This window comes from Mizuhopecten yessoensis, unplaced genomic scaffold (genome assembly GCF_002113885.1).
Source record: "Mizuhopecten yessoensis strain PY_sf001 unplaced genomic scaffold, ASM211388v2 scaffold1311, whole genome shotgun sequence".
Classification (NCBI taxonomy): Eukaryota; Metazoa; Mollusca; class Bivalvia; order Pectinida; family Pectinidae; genus Mizuhopecten; species Mizuhopecten yessoensis.
In genome coordinates, this window is record NW_018403983.1 from 598,199 (window position 1) to 618,445 (window position 20,247).

At 34.2% G+C, this 20,247-nt stretch overlaps 2 protein-coding genes across 2 annotated transcripts in view; both read left to right on the forward strand.

Annotated features, from left to right (window-relative positions):
- Positions 1–20,247, forward strand: part of LOC110459005 (BTB/POZ domain-containing protein 6-like) — a 61,566-nt gene that overhangs the window by 33,411 nt on the left and 7,908 nt on the right. The window lies entirely within an intron of this gene.
- Positions 6,790–12,330, forward strand: LOC110459020 (BTB/POZ domain-containing protein 1-like). Its single transcript, XM_021511044.1, has 4 exons — positions 6,790–6,848; positions 7,426–7,699; positions 9,486–9,858; positions 11,667–12,330. The coding sequence occupies exons 2-4, from the start codon at positions 7,437–7,439 to the stop codon at positions 12,315–12,317; spliced, it is 1,287 nt and encodes a 428-aa protein (XP_021366719.1). The 5' UTR covers positions 6,790–6,848; positions 7,426–7,436; the 3' UTR covers positions 12,318–12,330.

The following is a 20,247-nucleotide window of genomic DNA, read 5'->3' on the forward strand; positions in this document are numbered from 1 at the left end:
AGTTCCTACATATATATCGGGGTGTATTAGGAATACCCTTTACATTCCGTTCAGTTTGGAAGATCATTGTTTCTATTCTCTAAAAGACGGACAATTATATAAGGTATGTAAATCATGTTATCGATATATTTCACATAAAATACATGAATGACATAAATATATTGTAGGTAAAATGTTCTGTTAAGGATAAATAACGACTAGCTACTCAAAGGAAGCGAAATTTGGTAAAACAGTTACAGTAAAACATAAACGGTTTCCACTCAATAGTAATGGTATAATAATAGATTGTAATCTGAACACTGATATTCAAATCAACATAGTTTCAGTGTATCATAGAAGCTAAGGGTACTATAACAGTTTGTATAGATAACCGTTTGTAATTTATCGTCAAAAATGTGAGAAATGCTATTGTTTACCTATGTGTAGTTACGGCTGACGTGGAGGTACCATAAGGGGCAAAATTCATGAAAATATTTCAGCTGTGATATTGTAAATTATGTTTTGTTACTTGACTAGAAAGTTGAGATCTTGGCTAGAAATGTTTATTTGATAAACGATTGTGTTACTTCAAAGTCCAATGAGCAAAAAACTACAATGGCCCAAGGCAGAAGTACACATACATTTAAAGCATTCGTATACTTCGTTTATGTTCCGTCTTACATTTTGTGTGGTGAAAAAATGGACCAGTTCTGCTTCATTTCTGTACCGCGTTAGATATATATATTTTTTATTAAACCTTAACGTTAATTTGTGTTTCTATACTATTTAACTGCCGATAGAGACATCAGTACACTTTTACAGGCATTAGTTATCAGTGGCCGATGTCGACTCTAAAAGTGTGCTGTGGTACACTATGGTAGCTAAACAATAAAATATCCACGGAAGTCATCATTTCTAACGATAGTTTATGTGTTTATTGTCCAACAATATGATGTGAATATCGCTTATTTTTGTACTCATTGTGTTACACGGAGAGGAACACGATCTCTCGTAATGTTTGTTTGTTTGTAGTGCTGTATAAAATATGAGGTACCCGACGAGGGAATATCTTATTATCATCAAAATATAGATACGGCCTTGTGTATAACTAGCAGCTACGGGTATTATAACACGATATATATTCTTCTGAACCTTGCATCATGCGGAAATATATGAATAGTGTTACTTAATATGTAAAGGGTTACTTTTGTTGAAATGTCGTCATATTCTTCTTGCCTCAATAATGTTGAACGTCTTATCAATAGCTCTTTTAGTTCTTTTAAGGACGGGCATCCATTTGTGCTAGTAATGGGTACATATGTGTATGTGTGCTTGAGACAGGGATTGTTTGTACATTTACCTCCTTGTGATAGTGTGGATCTGATGCCGACTTTATAGTGCTATCTCACTAAAATACCATGCCGAAGGCACTCAGCACACCATTCCGCCCGGTCACAATATACTGATAACGGGTGAACCAATTGTTAAGCACTGCAGTGAATACAAATTAGCATTTAAAGGATGTTGGTATATCCTGGCCTGGAGACAGGACTCATTGCCTTTCTCACCTGGGCGAACGCTCAACATTAAAGCCAGAAGGTCGCTTTTGTGTCCCCAAGTAGAGAGACGATACGCAAATTCTGCAGGGGGTTCCTGCATTATTCGCCTCTTACGAAACATGCACTGGGTAACAGATGAATTTGCGAATTCAACACGACTATGGTTAAAAAACAATCAATTTGCAAAACTTCAAAATTTAGATCCGTGTTTCTATTTATTTGCTATGTTTTCACATCTCCAACATTAACACACATGATCTTTTTGTGCTATTGGCTGTTATATCTATATATTTGGTATGCTGTCCAACTTCCCACATAAGATTATCTTGAAAATACTTCATGCTGACCTCAGGCTCTATACTTACATGATCACGTTTGTTTAAATTATTACAAGAGACAACTCTCGCACGTAAGCCACACTGCCAGAAAGTAAGGATAAACTTTTTGTTTTTAAATATTATTGGTATAACAATATCTTGACACCACATGACACAACGATTCATACTGAAGGGTATTGTAACGCAAGCACCACTCTTTGTGTTTTCTTTATGTTTCAGAACAAATGTATTTTCATTGTATTTATTTTATTACTAATTATAAATCTTAAATTGACAACCCGGGCATAAGGTACAGTAACCACTCACAAAGTTAGGTCTTTCTTCATTACTAAACTAGACTTTTAAATACATTGTGGATTATGCCTACTTGTTTTAGTGTTTACGTTTTGAAACACGTTATCGATTCACCATTACTTCAATTGATAAGGCGGTTTACTATTAAAATTATATTCATATTTTTTTCTGTTAGGTATAAACGTGTAAATCATTGCTTCTATACGTTTATGCTATCTTCTTGTACCCTCTAATGGGCCCCTTATGGTCTATAACAAGTACATTTGGAAATACCCTTTTATTTGACTTTCGGTTGGGAAGGACACTGCTGTTATCTTAGGAAAGGGCAAATTTTACAATGTATGTAACCCCTGTGTTACCCTCAGATTCCCGGATACAGTAGTACAAACAATAAACTCCAATCGTGTGGTACTATTTTGTATTAGACTTGAAGGTAAGCGTAGACGTGTACCTAGCTCAGAGGCTTACAATGGAACTGTCTTGTTACATACAGGATACTCTCAATATATCTTTACATGACAATTAATTAACTAAACAATAACCAGATGCAAATAGCCGTGAAATAAAGTTGTGCCTTCCTTTGTCCGTAGAGGTCATCAATTAGGCTTAACTGACATATATAAACGGCCACCAAGCCAGGTGCCGTGACAGCTGTACAATTTATATCTCCCTGCCCTGGGTAACAAGACAGCCTATAATTGAGAGATAACTGAAACAGCAATTAATTTACCACTTGACTCTCAGGCAGGCATCTAAGTAATGAATATCTTGGTTTGTAAACCCTAAAAGATAGCAATGGTTTCTTTTTAACAATGGAAGCTTTATATCTCGCAAAGTTGTTCTCAACGAGGGTCGACTGGTGATATTTATCAAGGAAGTCTTGTGACGATCACGTGACAAACTAGGTACGTAAGTACTGGCTAGTAGGAACGTTTCGCGATAGAAAACTTCCAATGTTTCAAATAAGGATCAAGGAGAGTCTTTTGTGACGTTGACATGAAGTCCAGGAGGATCAATGAATATGCGATCAATGTAATAAATGATACAAAACTCTTTTCAATATCCGAAAGTAAAATTTATTTGGTTCGTTTGTGTTTTACGTCCTATTAACAGCTATGGTCATTTAAGGACGTGCCAGGTTTTGGTGGTGGAGGAAAGCCAGAGTTCCCGGAGAGAAACCACCGACCTACAGTAAGTCCCTGGCGACTGCTCCACGCAGGCCTCGAATCCGCGAGCGAGTAATGGAGATCTAGTGGTAGCAGACTAGTGCCAGAATGTCAGACGCCTTAACCACTTGGCCACCGCGGCCACGAAAATAATACTAAAGGACCGTGAAAGGGTTTTATCACCTGCCCTGATAATATATTTGATAAATTAGGTGTCATATTAAAACATCACATGTCGGCTGTGAGAGGCGAAACCATTCGTTCCCCTTCGCATGCAATCAGTATATTTAGAATTCTCAGGATATGCTCCAAACTATTAAATAACCATATATTTGTATTGCCAGAAAATAACGAAATTGCTGTCTTAGTAAGAAAAAACACTAGGTTTTTTATATGTTAAACTGACGAATTCTTAACTCATACATACTCCTACTCGATATAAGGCCTTCACGGAATAAGCCCATAACACATACTTATCTGGACTATATCGTGCTAAGATAATATTTATCTAAACATTGCTTTTATCTCGAGAAACTATCGGGCATCAAACCTATGTCTTGTGTGTAATGCAACAAACATCGTTGTTCTGACGAGAGCACTCGCTCTTTATAACATAAATTGTACTCTTGATGATCCTGTTCGTGTTTAGTAAAATGGCCAGGCTCTAATTTTATGTATGTTCATTAAAGTAGATACATTCACTTACCTGGTTACACATTATGCAGAAAACAGTGTATGCGATTGGTTCAAACATGCAACAGCGGGTTAAAAATAATTTCTTCATTAAATGGACAATCGGACCGCATCAAAGTAAAATATTGTGTCTCTGATAATTTTGAGATGACCTATATTTCCTTTGCATGAATCCCAACGACATCAATGACAATTTGTATTATCATGAAGTAATAGGTGACGCCTTTTCCGCTGTTGACAAACATTTTATCGTCGTACCCTGGATTAAAACAGTCAAATATCAGTGAACACATGTTTTAACAAATTATTTGTGACATTATCCTTCATCATTGTCGGTCCTTACTTACCTGTTTTATCCGGTTCAATATACTTCAGTTGGTGTCTGGTTCCTCGAAATGAATGTTTCGTGGTTTATTGGCTTATTGATTTAAATTTGTATTTGGATCAATATCCACTATAAAACCGAACAATAATTTTTTCATTTTTATTTGGGTTATTTTACCATTCCTGCTCATGTCGAATTATAAACGTATCACTGAAAAGCGATAAAATGATGCATTATATAAATTGTTAGGGCGAATAAATTCCCTCAAGTCTTCTTGATTGTCAGTATATATTTTATGCTATCTTATAGTACCCTGTAATGGGCCCCTTCTGTATATAGCGAGATGTATTGGTAATACTTTATACTATACTTTCAGTTTGAAAGGACATTATTTCTATTTCTAAGGAAGGACAATTAAATACGGAATGCAAAGCATGTTATCAATATATTTTCACATAACATGAATGAATGGCATCATTATATTGTAAGTAAAGGATAGTTAGCGACTAGGTTGTACAATTAAAGGAAGCGAAAACGGGTTAAAACAATTATCCTAAAAGATAAACGGTTTCCGCTCAATGATAAAGGTAACATAATAGATTGTAAGATGAACACTGACATAAACATCAACATAATTTAAGTATATCTAAGAAGCTAAGGGTATTATAACAAGTTTTATAGGTAACCGTTTATTACTTATCGTAAACAATGTGACATATGATATTGTTTACCAGTGTGACGTTACGTCTGACGTGGAGGTACCATAAGGGTATATATATGCATGAAAAAAAAATGCTGTGATATTGTAAATTATGTCTGTTACTTGACTAGAAATGTTTATTTGATATATTATTGCGTTTCTTCAATATCAATTGAGCCAAAAACTACGATGGCCCAAGGCAGCCGCACACATACATTTAAAGTATTCATATATTTCGTTTATGTTGCGCTTTACACTTTGTGTGGTCCAAAAATGGACCAATTTTGCTTCGTTTCGGAACCGCGTTAGACTTTTTTATTCTATTAAACCTTAAAGTTACACGTTTATCTATGCTTCTGTCCTATATAACTGCCGATAGCGACACCGGTACACTTGTTCAGTCATTAGTTGTCATTGTCCGATGTCGACAATAAAAGTGTACTTTAGTACACGTTTGTAGATAAACAATAAAATATACACGGAAGTTATTATTGTCTAACAATATGATGTGAATATCAATTAGCTTACATTTGTAGAACTCATTTTGTTACACTGAGAGGAACGCAATCACTCGAAATATTTGTTTGTTTGTAGTGCTGTATTAAAACATAACGTAACCAAAGGGGAATATCTTATAATCATCAAAATATAGATACGGCCTCGTGTATAACTAGCAGTTACGGTAATTATAACACGATATATACCTCTACTGAACCTAGCACCATACGCAAATAATTAAATAGTGTTACTTAATATGTTAAGTGTCAATATTGCTGTATTGTCGTCATAGTCTTCTTGACTTAATCAAATGATTGGTTTAGTTTGGTTTTATTTTGTTTAACGTTCTATTGATATCTTTGGTATTCAAGGACGTACCTCCATGTGTGTTATGCTTGGGTGCATCTGTGTATGTGTGCTGGAGACAGTGTATGTTTGTGTATTTTCCTTCTTGTGATAGCGCGGAACAGATGCCGACTTTATAGTGCTAAAATGCAATGCCGAAGGCACTCAGCACACTATTCCGCCCGGTAATATTATACTGACAACGGGTGAATCAAATGTTGCCATTACCCTAAATGCTGAACATTTAGCACAGAAAACGAACTACCCTTTTAAAGGATTTTGGTATAATCCGGCAAGGGGACAGGACCCATTGCCTTCCTCACTTAGGCCAACGCTCAACAATAAAGCCAGCAGGTCGCTTCTGTGTCCACAAGTAGAGGGCATATTAGCAAATTTTTTAAACTAGGATTAAAAAAAAACCAATATGATAAATTCTCACAAAATTCTTAGACCCTTACATCTATATATTTGGTCACATCTCCCCATAAACACACATGGCTACCTTGTGTTATCGGCAGATATATCTATAGATTTGGTATGTTGTCACGTCTCCCATTTAAACACACATGATCAGCTTGTGATATTGACCATTATATATTGACCATTATATCTATATATTTTGTATGTTGTAAACCCTCCAACATAATCTAATTTTTAAACTATTTAGGATTGACTAACCTCTGACTTCATACTGACACGAGAAGGAAGAAGTTTGTTTAAACTATTACAACACACAACATTCGCTGGTATTATTATTAATTCCAAAGTCATATATCTTTTTTCCGTTAGGAATGAACGTGAAGAACAACTCTTCTATAAATAACGTTCATGCTATCTTCATGTACTCTCTAATGGGACCCTTACGGTCTATTTCCGGCACATTTGGAAATACCCTATTATTTAACTTGGAAAGACACTGCTGTTATCTTTGGAAAGGGAAAATTTTACAAGGTATGTATGGTTATGGTACAGGTTTACATAATCTCTTTAATTATCAATAATGATCATAATATATATTAAGACCACACATTTCAAAATAAGATATATGGCGTTGTCTGTCACGTAAAATGGAGCACAACTGGGAGAAGCCAAGACAGTAAACAATATACAAGCATAGGTGACGTTAAAATAAGGAATGAATAACTGTACACTTTTTATATATGAACCGACTTTTATATTGGAATGTGTTATCGAAGCTATTGGTGATATAACAAGGCTACCGTTTGTAATTTAACACACCAGGGATACTTTTAAATATAGCATTGTTATATTGCTGTGCACTTATGTTTGAAGGGTGAGGCCCCATAAGGGAGCAAATTGCGTAGTATTAAATATAACCTTGTTTTTATCTTATACGTTAACTGGCTGTTCTTATTCACATTATATTTAAAAGTAGTATTTGTGTAATACATGATGTGACTTTATATACGAGAAGGCGTTGTTAGTGATAACTGATGTTTCCTGTCTAGCTTTCATTTGACAAATAAACAAAATAATACAGAAATAACAAATTTAAACATTGATGTAGGTATCACAGTCATGATGGCGACCGCTGCACCACCTTCATTGGACTGGCAAACTGGGAAAACACTGTCAGAGTGTTTTGACCATATCCTCACTTCCGGTATAGCTATTGACGTCACATTTCTTGTCGGCAAAGACAAGAAAATAATTTCCGCTCACAAACTGGTCCTCATCAGCCGAAGTCCCGTGTTTTATGCCATGTTTGAGGGTCCGATGGCCGAGAAAGGGGAGGTAACCATTCCGGATATCTCTGAAGACGCTTTCCAGATTTTTCTTAGGTATGTACATATTTGTAAATCGTGTATGACAATGAGAGTGTACATCGGTATTTCCAAAAAATTCAAAAGAATATCAATGAAATGTGACTCGATACTTGATGTTGCAATGGGTGTATATTCCATAAGGGCTTTAACTGGTTCCCAAAATATCGCCATTTTCCACATAATGGTTCCATTTGATTTGAACAAAAGAAATGCTGCGCATATTATTCCGACAATAGAAATTCTGTTTTATGTCAGGTCATATCAGCATTATCTTAGATGATTATTAATAATTGGATTAATATTTTATTTTTGGTGTTTTTTTATTTTTCATATACAAAAAATAGCACATTCTCTCACACTCACATCCACACATTCAAAATAACACTTAGTCATCATCCTCATCCTTCATCTTTCATCCATCATCATCCTCATCCTTCATCTTTCATCCATCATCATCATCATCATCATCATCATCATCATCATCATCATCATCAATAATATGTGAATATCATCATACACCATCATCTTGCACCATGGTCATCACATCACCGTCATCCTCATCGATAGCAACATATTGTCATTGTCATCATCCTCGTTATACACTATCATCAATGTATGATAAACATCATCATACATCCTCATCTTACATCCTCATCAACAACATATCATCACTTCTACAATGTATGATCATCATCATAATCATTTACCATCATCCCAAATCCTCATCAATAACATATTGATCAGCATCCTCTACAATATGTAATCATCATCATTATCACTGACTATTTTTTATCACCATCATTACTTCATTACTAGCATCAACAATTTATGATCATCCTCAAATTTTCACATCATCATCATCATCATCATCATCATCATCATCATCAGATTATCATCAGATGAACGCAAGTGCATATATCTGTTAATGACATATTGACAACAAAGGGGGAAGGTGGAGAGGGGAGAGAGAGAATTGGGAGATATTGTTTCATGTCCATCACTCATTAAATACCCAATACAACAAGCTAATAAGGCTATGTCAGGGTCCTGGAGATAATAGCAATTGTTAAAAAAGTATTCTTAATTAAACAGCTATCATTCTTATAAAGTGCATTCAGATTCAAAATGTTGCTCAGGCATTTAGTCTTAATTAAAACCAAGGTCGGGTTATGGATGTTTATAAAAATGGAAAATATTTCTGTCTTAAAAAAAATGGAGGATTTGAGCATCCTCTCACGGTTTCCTCTGAAACCACATACCTCGAATACACTACACTTCGTCATTTGCTATAAACATTCTTAAACTGTAATAGATACATACCCATTTATATCATTAACTTAAACACTATACGGCATTGGAAAACACATAGACCTGTTCTATCCCATTGTGTGTTATCCTTATTGGCGACTAGTTTTGACACCCTGCAGAGTTTTGAGTGGTTTTTGTTTCCTCTGGTCCGGTAATAATGTCCAGAACAACAATATCCTATGTTTCGAAATCATTACTAAGTTGCATTTTTACTTTTTTAATCGACATTTGAGACCATTTTCACGTCGACAAGATCATTATGGTATTGGTTAAATAATTTAATTGATGATTTTTTATCAGTCTATATCCATACTTTACGGGGACAAAAACCAAAAATACATTGTTAATATAAGTACCTATTGAATTGAACGTTCGGGGTTTAAAATCATTTAAATCAGATATGATACAACCCCGTGTACAAAGTTAGTGCGATCTGTGTTAAAGTGGCCGTTGCAGTTAACGCTTGTTGTTTTTATATCTTTTTTGTTCCTAGGTATCTGTATACAGACAAAATCGACCTAACAGAGAAGAACACAGTACCGGTTTTAAGTGTTGCCAGGAAATACTGTGTAGACATTCTTGTTTCCAAATGTGAGGAGTTTCTGAACCAAACTGTGTCCGTAGACAATGCCTGTCTGTTTCTGGAGCTAGCTCACGAGTTCCTGATGGAAAATCTTAAAACGGAATGCCTTCAGTTGATTTCTGACTTCCCATACAATATACTGAAGTCCTCATCATTTGCTGACCTGTGTCCGAGCTGTGTGGTCAGCATTACCGAGTCTGATGACCTACAAGCAGACGAGAGTGATGTGTACAATGCCGTCGTAATGTGGGCAGAGGCGGAATGTAAACGACAAAACCTAGATGTAAGTTTTATAAATGTTTCTTCTGATACACATTAGTCAAATTCATAAAACACACCGACAGACACATACGAATACATCTTTGATAAATGTCGAAGTATATTATCCCATACATGTGTAACGAGTTTAAACTTCCGCTTTTGACACCATTTCTTCCTTAATTTGTTAATTCCGTCAAGAATAAAACTTACAAGTGCAGTTCCAATTTACTAAACATTTATTACAGAACCCAGCAAAAGTTCACAAAAAACATGTACAATTCATATGGGTTCTCAACCTTAACTACAGTTATCTATCTCTAAACGTCTCACCAAATATCTCTACTATATAGGTCGTAGACTTACACTCAAATCCAAACATATGCTTTAATCCAATCCCTATCCAAGTGCTCCCTCAATCCATTCCCTATCCGAATCCTCTTCCAATCCACTCTCCATCCTAGTACTCCTCCAATCCACTCTCCATCAAAGTACTCCTCCAATCCAAAATGTCACATAGTCCACACCTGCAGTTTGTTAGTACCAACCCCTATTGCATGTGACTATTTTTCCTGTCAAACCTACACATTAAAAAACGTATGTATGCCTAGCAAAGACTCTCCCTCTCTAAATGTTTCAGTTTTACCTGTCATATCAGTGTCAGTTAGGAAGTATCCATTTTAGATAATCAAACCATGTTTTACCACGAGCTTGTTCAGAATTTACTCCGGAGCAGGCCTATTAAACATAAAGCGATCAGGCTGTTTATGATTTATGCTGCCCCATATCAAGTTAATTGCTTGTTGCCTAAATTTAATTCCAGCCGTATCACTGATTTCCAGTCTGGTACAATATCCCCACTGTTTTCACCAGTCATAGCGGATATTACCTTTTACTCGACTTTGATACAGTGAAATGCACTTCATACAACACATCTGATCCTTTCTCGGTGATCACTTGTTGTCTTTTCTACACACATTGTTACTTATCTTTAGATCTCCTGCCTCTCTGGATGTTGATATGACAGTCTCTAGACTCCAGACAACAGTAACAATAAGATAAATCAACACAAGTTTACCCCCCCCCCCCCCCCCCCCCCCCACACACACACACACACACACACATTACATATAATCTCCCGAATACTTACACTTTATTTTCAGATCTGACATTTCTGACTAGTTCTTCCATGTAGCTCTATTATTGTTCTGGTAATAACTTCCAAAGGACTAAAAGTAACAAAGTCAAATGAGGTATTATAACTCGTGTTCAAACAAGTACAATTAACACTATTACAACAATGTATTATTCTGTACTGGTTTACCTTATTTACACAACTCATTGTAGACGTCTCAAAACTTCTCCAGTCCTTCCCGAAATCAGGAGTAACTCTAATCTTCATCCAATTTCGAACATATCTAGTTTGTGAATGAACACATCACCTACGTCAACCGCCGATACTTATGTGCTTAATACAAGATTGTTCATTTACTATGTCACTTTGATATGCTGCGCTACAGGACTCTCCGACTATAGTTTAAACCACACATGCTAAATTATCTCGAGGCGTATTCGTGGTTCAGGATATTCTGTTTAGCAGAACGTCTAATTAAGGAACACACTGGAAAACGAATGCTATTGTAGTATTTAAAACGGCACGAGGTCCTGCATTTTCACACTCACTTCCGTCATCAATCGTGGTAACCATCATGATGCAATCCTAAAACTAATTCAAATAAAATTACAACAGAAAGAAAACAATCAATCATAAATGAAATATTATAACATTATTCCATTAAAGTAGTCTATATTCGTGTTGCTTCCTCATTGTAGGCCTCATCTGATAACAAAAGGAAGGTCTTAGGAGATATCCTCTACACTGTCCGGTTTTCTGTGATGGATGATGACTTTTTTCAAAAGAAAGTTTGTCATCACAAGGTACTTCCTGCTGAGGATGCCATTCAAACAATCAACTATCGACATCACCGGGAGAAGGTATCAGGCAGCAAACTTAATCATAACGAGAGAAGAATTGATAGGATAAAAGAAAGAGTATGGCGTGTTAAGGGAATTGTACACGAAGCTTGGATTGCTGGAAAGGAGTCGGTGTCGTTTACAGTATCTGACAGTATACGCTTACGAGGATTTGGATCATACTACTCCATCGGTGACAATACTGTCAACGTAGTCATTTATGAAAATACAGAGGTTATTTACAAAGCTAATAACATCTCTCGGGTTAAAAGCGAATACGATGAAATCGGGGAAGTTTTGTTGAAGGACAGCGAGTACATCCACCTCAAACCTGGCAATGTGTACACTATAACAGAACATACATCTCATAATAGAAAGTGTTACAGCCAACATAAACTCGGCGATACATTTCAGTGCAAACATACAACGATCACATTTCGGACACCTGTTGCTATTTTGCCAGACAAAAGACACAATAGACACCAATTGCCATATTTGTTGCTGAAATAAAGTTGACATTAACGGTGTTTTGTTATTTTACTGACCAATTGTAGGTAAAATAAGCGTTTTGAAATATCTGCTTATATTTAAATTCGTGATGTTTGTCTGTATATGAATCTACCTACTGAAAACAACTGTCATTAGGTCATGGATACACTATGAAAACAACGATTCTCGTGCGACCGGTCAGCTGATTTCAAACCAAAAGACAAATCATATTACTACGAGAAGAGTTATCTCCACTTCTTCTAGATAACGTTGTTGCGAGAAATAATAGTGCACATTACAAAAATCATAAATGGTGCACTATCGTTATATCTTTCATAATTTTTCATAATTCATGACTTTATTAAGACAGTGATAATTTAATACAAATTGTACAAATAATATGCTGCACAGAAATAAACTTTATTGTAGCTTGAGTGAAGGTCGAGTATGATGCTACCTGTGTTATGTGTGTGTGTCATTTACTTGTAATATTTGTTCCTGCTTAGTTACTGAATAAAGCTTTGTTTTATTTATGTGTGACTTTTATTATCGATATATAACCCAGGTTTGTTGAAAAAGTGGTATTATTATTCTAATCTATCGAAAACCTCCCACATCATTATATGAAAAAATATTATTATTTACTCTACAACTTTCTTTTTCAATTCATGCATTTAACTAAAGTTGAATTGCACTCAAACTCGCACTATTCGTGGTTAGTAATGTCTTTGTTTGTATTTGTGTAGATGAAAGTGGTTGGACTTTGGTTTGAACAACATTAAACCAGATAGCAGACAATAACATCAATAAGAACACAATCACATCATTACCTAGTGATATTGGCTATAATGTTTAGTATATATATTGTGTGTCCTTCTACATATGTCCTTGTTAACAGAAATTAGCGATGTAGTCATTCAAATGGCCTCCTTTGTAAGACCTGAATAGGACCCGGTAAGGTATGAATAGAGTGAGGCCCTTGAAGGTGTACGTAGGTGTATATATGCTTTTGTGTATTGTATTTTAGGAGGACCTGTCTTTAAAGCAGTTAAACTACATATATAATAAATATATCATAATGAAATACAACTCTGTAAACATTTATTTCTCTTGTAAATATTGAGTTCATGCTTTCTTCGAGTACCCTTTGATGATACCTTACCGTGTATATCGGGTGCATTTGGAATGACCATTTTATTATATTTTCGGCGTGACACTGATTCTGTGTACGAATAATATACTGCACAGAAATAAACTGCGATGCAAGATGATGTCAACTTCATAATTTGGAATAAAATAGAGCAAATATCGACTGGTGACATTATACAAGCTATCTAATGGTGGCAAACAACAATATATCTAATGATGACATGATACAAGATATCTTACGATGACAGGATACAAGATACATGCATCTTAAGATGAAAAACTACAATATATCGTCTTATGACATGATACAAGATATCAAATGATGACAGACTACAATATATGGACTGATGACATTAAACAAGATATACAATGATGACAAACTTCGATTTATCGATTGATGACATGATACAAGGTATCTAATGATGACAAACCACAATATATCTAATGAAGACATGAAACAATATATCGAATGATGACAAACTACAATATATGGACTGATGACATGAAACAAGATATTTAATGTTAGCAAACAAAAATATATGGACTGATGACAAGATACCCGATATATAATGATGACAAACTTCAATATATGGACTGATGAAATGATACAATATATATAATGATGACAAACTTCAATATATGGACTGATGACATGATACAAGCTATCTAATGATGACAAACTACAATATATCTTATGATGACAGGATACGAGATACGTGTATCTTAAGATGAAAAACTACAATATATCGTCTTATGACATAATACATGATATCTAATGATGACAGACTACAATATATGGACTGATGACATTAAACAAGATATACAATGATGACAAACTTCGATTTATCGATTGATGACATGATACAAGGTATCTAATGATGACAAACCACAATATATCTAATGAAGACATGAAACAATATATCGAATGATGAAAAAATACAATATATCGACTTAAGACATGAAACAAGCTATACAATGATGACAAACTTCAATTTATCGATTGATGACATGATACAAGATATCTTATGATGACAAACTACAATATATCGACTTATGATGTGATACAAGATATAAAATGATGGCAAACAGGTTTTTCTTTGTTATAGTATTGAATTTGTTTTGGTATATTTTTATGGGGGTTCTTGTTATATTTTTGTTATTATTGATGTTTATTAATCCTGTTATATTTTTGATGATTCTAATTTCTGATGTAATTTAATATTCTGGCGCTGTTCATCTAATCGGTTTCATTACATTGTCATATTACAGGAGCCAAAGATACGTATGGAAGTTACTCAAATGTTCGTGCTAAGGAGATGATGCACATAAAAAAGAGAGACAGGTCGATCTGGATAATCTAGACAATCTAGATAAATCTGAGGAGGCAAGTAAACACTGGGACTACGACAACGTGTCAATCGGTATGTTATTAGGTACAATATCATCACAATAATTATATCAGCCTGTAAATATATCGAAATGAGCAAAGTGATATGGTCGATAAATCAACGCAAAGTGCCATACCGTTTTTAGAATATTGTCAAAGATGACAGCAAAGATAAATGCATGTTTAACATTCGGCTGTAAACGTAGATATATAAGGGAATACCAAAAATAGCAGAGACCATTATATTTATACAGCTAACATTAATATATATTACCTATATTCCCTACATGGATTGGAAAGTGGAATATAGATAATATAAATGTCAAAAAATTTGAGAGAAATGATAAAATTCATCAAGGAAAGGCGATAGGCATTTTGCTGTTTAGTTGTTCTTTAAATATGTTTTAATACATTAAGAAAAAGTTCATCACGAACGAAAAAAGATGCAACTATGATGATTGTTTCTATTATAAGATTTATTATCAAAGTAAATTCTCACCATTGTGTCATTTTGTAACTGTGTGTTGTTTCAGATTCAACAGATATGGAAAAAGCCCGAAACAAAGGCTGGCCGTTTGATTGGTAGGTATTCCGCATATGATTGTATAATGAAAATGTCAAATAGTATTGACTCTGTTGAAATTGGATCCTGCATAAAATCAAAACAAGCTGACAACTACATTGGGCAAACTGTTTGTTCTATTTGCCAAAGTGTTAGGCGTTTGTACTTCTATAAACAGTGAAAACTGTCTCATCTGAATATGGATTGAACCGCAGGAAATCAAGTGATTCTCCTGATAAAACACCAGAGGTTTAAAGATCACTAAAATGTAGATATTTTTCAAAAGACACGTTCCTTCTGAGCTCTTAACAATATTATAAATAACACAAATCGCCCCTTTGAATACGTATTCTGATTAAATTAACAGTTGACCATTCAAATTTTTGTACTATAAGAAATGTAGAACATGTTTTGTCAATACTATTCAAAAAAACCTAGAGGGAGCAATTACAAATTATCTGAATTGAGACACAATCTTAGCACACTTATTGCTACTGTAATAATCAAAGCACAGTTATTTTATTTGTACACTTTTAAAATTCCTTTAAATTTTATTTCATATTTGTTTATGTTTTGTAGAATTCCAGACTCCTTCATCAACAAATAAGCATTATACTACAAATATTGGTGACGCAAATAACCAACAAAGTGATTTTCTCACTTTATATTATCACCCGTCGACAAAACAACGGTTATTAAAAATTATATCTTATAAATGAAGAATAAACCCTGACATCAACTGCAAAATATGCCGAGGTGATACATTAGAAGCAGCAAAAAGGGTCTCATTCAACGTCCACATCATTAAAATTGGAACGAAAAGTTGTACTGGTCTGGAAAAGACGCTCTCCTTGGATGTTGCCCTATTTCTTGAGAATTGCGTCCCATACAGTTGTTATATACCAGACATTAGGCGCACGATCTACGAAGCTCTCAGTAGATAACTGACTCTCTGAACACCATGTCATCACTGACGTCTTAAGTATGACTTTTCAGGAAAAATCGACAGTTATACGTGAAATTAAATATCAATACTGTTATCTGGTAAACTAGAGATTGACAAAAATACTCAGACCGTTTTCTTTAAACACGAACTGTTCACTGTATGTATATGTTCATAGTTTTGGTGGTTGATGTAGAAACACGAAAATAACAACAATGAATTTGTTTGATCTACTTTATTTCTGCTTGGGTTGGGTGACTACGGCAGTTTGTACCCAGACCAATTTCTTTAAATCATAGTATGTTCACTGTGTAAAAGAATGTTCATCGTTTTCATGATCTATACAGAACCACAAAAATAACAAACAACGAATTTGATTGATAAACTTGAGTCTTGTTTGCGTTGGGTAACTACGACAGTTTGTACCCAGACCATTTTTTTTAAGAATGTTCATGGTTTTCATGATTTAAACAGAACCACGAAAATAACAAACAACGCATTTTATTGATAAACTTGAGTCTTGTTTGCGTTGGGTAACTACAACAGTTTGTACCCAGTCCAATTTCTTTCAGAATGTTCATGGTTTTCATGATTTATACAGAACAACGAAAATAAATACAACGTATTTGACTACTGATTACGTGGGTTATCACGATAGTTTGTACCACAAACCTATCTAAATGGCTACAAACCACAAAAGAAAATGCATACGAGCATACAGTAATGATACAGTATATAGACAGTGTGGCGACTATCTGTGAAACCTACATCTGACAACGTTGTATACAAAAATATTTCATCTTTGATATGTATATTATTGTGAGCAAACCATTTGTAGCAGGTAAATACGACAAATGAGTGATAGCAAAATCTAATACGTTTTCTGTTATAGTGGAGACGAAATTTTAAAGTTGTTTTAATTTTAACAGAGATAATCAGTAAAAGTAATTCATGAATTATTTGTTTTTGGCATCTTTGATTAAATCATTCTTTCTGCTTCGATATATTTTTTTGTACATATGAATGTTTTGCTTTTACAATTTTTATTAACGATATATGAAAAACCAGAAGAGTGGATGAAATCACTATTATCAATATACTTACATGCATATTTGTTTCAGAGGTATCATTAAAATAATGCAACTTTTGAATTAAAGGAACAAATAAAACAATAATATCCACGTTTAAAGATTTTAAAAAATTTCAAAGGATGTTTTATACGATGATATTCAGTGTAAACTTTGCAATATAATAATGTTGAAAATGTGCTATATTTGGTGCATATGTGTTTTATTGTTTAATTGAGATAATTGTTAGTATTTAATGACAAAATAAAACTTTGTTTTAACCCGTATACGATAATTGTTATTTTTTATATTTGAGGTAGTGGTATGATTGTTGTTTCACCAATCCCCCAACCCATGACAAAGTGATGACAAATGTGACATGATAAACTATTTAATTCTAAATTTCCTGTACGTGTGAATAATATTTAATTTGCCTGGATAAAATTAAGACTATGCGAATTCGCTTTCCATTTAGCGGATGGCGGCGCATAACATTATACACTATCCATGTTCATGAGTCTGTATCAGCATAACGATGCTAACCAGTTTATATTTTGAAGGTTTCGTTGCGTGCGTTCGTGTTCAACTTTTAATATAACCCCTGGTTCATATTAGTATATTTGCATTGCAAACAACTTAATCCTTTAAAAAATCTATAGCAGTATTGATAAAATATAAGGAACACTGTGTAACAAAACGTCTCTACATAAACCACACGTGTTCATGTAGCGGCGCTAAACATGCTCCTGATATCACAAAGGAACACGTGCTTTATGGAAAGCTTTTCTAAAGTAACCTGATATAATGTAACTTTTGCTGTCACCTGCTGTATAGTTTTCCCCGAAAACGTTTACGAATTAATGCAAATATACAAATTTCGGTAACAGGTTTTTATGATTATTTGTGGAGGTAGTGTTTGATAACAATTTATGAAATTATTAAAAAATAAGACGATGCTCGTTAGCGATATAACACTTCTCAAAAACAGAAGTAAGCCTGCTGCAATGTATAGATGACACTTTATCTTTCTCAGCACAAAATGCCCTAAAATGACGTAAAACTGGAATCCTGCTGGATTCTTTTCCGGTCCGCGTCAATAATACTTGTGACGTCACTGTCCATACATGGCGCTTACATACAGTCCAAAAAATTCGAGTTGTTCGTACTGCCAGGGTCAGAAAGAAAACCGGACACCATATTATAATGAACATTTATGAAACAGTTTTCAAAATTTTCGTAACGTCTCTTTATAAAATGTTTTACGTATAATTGATGCATATTGACTTATCTATGATTTATTTATTATGATATTTTTAGCATATTTACGTTTTAATTGTGGATGTATTATTAACGACTTTGCGTTTACTTTAATAATACTTTATATTAAATTTCATTCTATTTTTTTCGAACATAACATAATTTTACTCCCTTTTTAACTTTACAAAAAAAATTGGTTAAAATGTTGCCAATCTTGACAATATTGCCATCTTATGTTCAATATCTATATAAAAGAGAATACTAAACAATGGCAATTGTCTCTTAGAACCAGATCATAAGCGGAACACAACGAAACATAATATAAATATCGCCGTATGACAAATATAAAGGTTTATAAAGGACGTTTGAACTGAAATTATTTCCCTTTATAAACCTCTATATGCTTACTTTGAATAATAAACCAGATAGCAGAAACTACACTGATAAAACACACAATCCTATGATCACCTTGTGTTATTGGTCGTTATATCTATATATTTGCTATGATATGTTATCATACCTCCAAAATAATCTCACATGATCATCATATGATATCGGTCGTTATATCTATATATTTGGTATGTTGTCACACCTCAGACGTAAACACACATGATCACCTGCAGATATCTTAGGAAAGGACAAAACTCTACAAAGTATGTATGGTTTGGTCTATTTTCGCATAATCTCATTATCTATCAATAATAATTATACTGTAAGTCAAAACATTTCATCTAAGATATATCGCTGTGTTTGTCATATGTGACGGTTAATTAAGAAATTATGGAATGTGTTATAGGAGCTAATCGTAATATCACAAATTGTGAAGGTTTTTGTTAGTAACTTTGTGGAGAATTGTTCTTCTATGTGCATTTATGTCTGATAGGTGAGGCTCCGTAAGGGACCAAATGCGTAGTAAAATATGATCGTGTGATTATCTTATACTATATAACAGGCTGACTTCTTCACATTATATCTAAAGTTAATATCTTTGCGTTACATGAAGACATTTCATATACGGGAAAACTGAAGTTCGTGGTAAAACATAACCTTGTTATTATCTTATTCGATAACTTGCTGTAATTATTCACATTATATCAAAAATGTATTATCTTTGTTTTACATGAAGTCATTTTATATTCAAGAAAGCGTTGTAAATGATAACTGATATTTACCGATTATCTTTCATTTGACAAATCAACAAAATAATACAGAAATAACATATTTAAACATTGATGTAGGTATCACAGTCATAATGGCGAACGCTGCACCACCTTCATTGGACTGGCAAACTGGGAAAACACTGTCAGAGTGTTTTGACCATATCCTCATTTCCGGTATAGCTAGTGACGTCACATTTCTTGTCGGCGAAGACAAGAAAAGAATTTCCGCTCACAAACTGGTCCTCATCAGCCGAAGTCCCGTGTTTTATGCCATGTTTGAGGGTCCGATGGCGGAGAAAGGGGAGGTAACAATTCCGGATACCTCTGAAGATGCTTTCCGGATATTTTTGAGGTATGTAAAAAGTGTATTACAAGGAGACTACACATTGGTATTTCCAAAAGCATCAAAAGAATATCAATGTAATG

What these genes read in the sequence shown, in the direction of transcription:
- LOC110459020 (XM_021511044.1), top strand. Translation starts at nt 7,437, where the DNA reads ATGATGGCGACCGCTGCACCACCTTCATTGGACTGGCAAACTGGGAAA. An exon ending in GCTTTCCAGATTTTTCTTAG is followed by an intron (nt 7,700 to 9,485) that starts GTATGTACATAT and finishes TTTTGTTCCTAG; the next exon opens with GTATCTGTATACAGACAAAA. An exon ending in GTAAACGACAAAACCTAGAT is followed by an intron (nt 9,859 to 11,666) that starts GTAAGTTTTATA and finishes TCCTCATTGTAG; the next exon opens with GCCTCATCTGATAACAAAAG.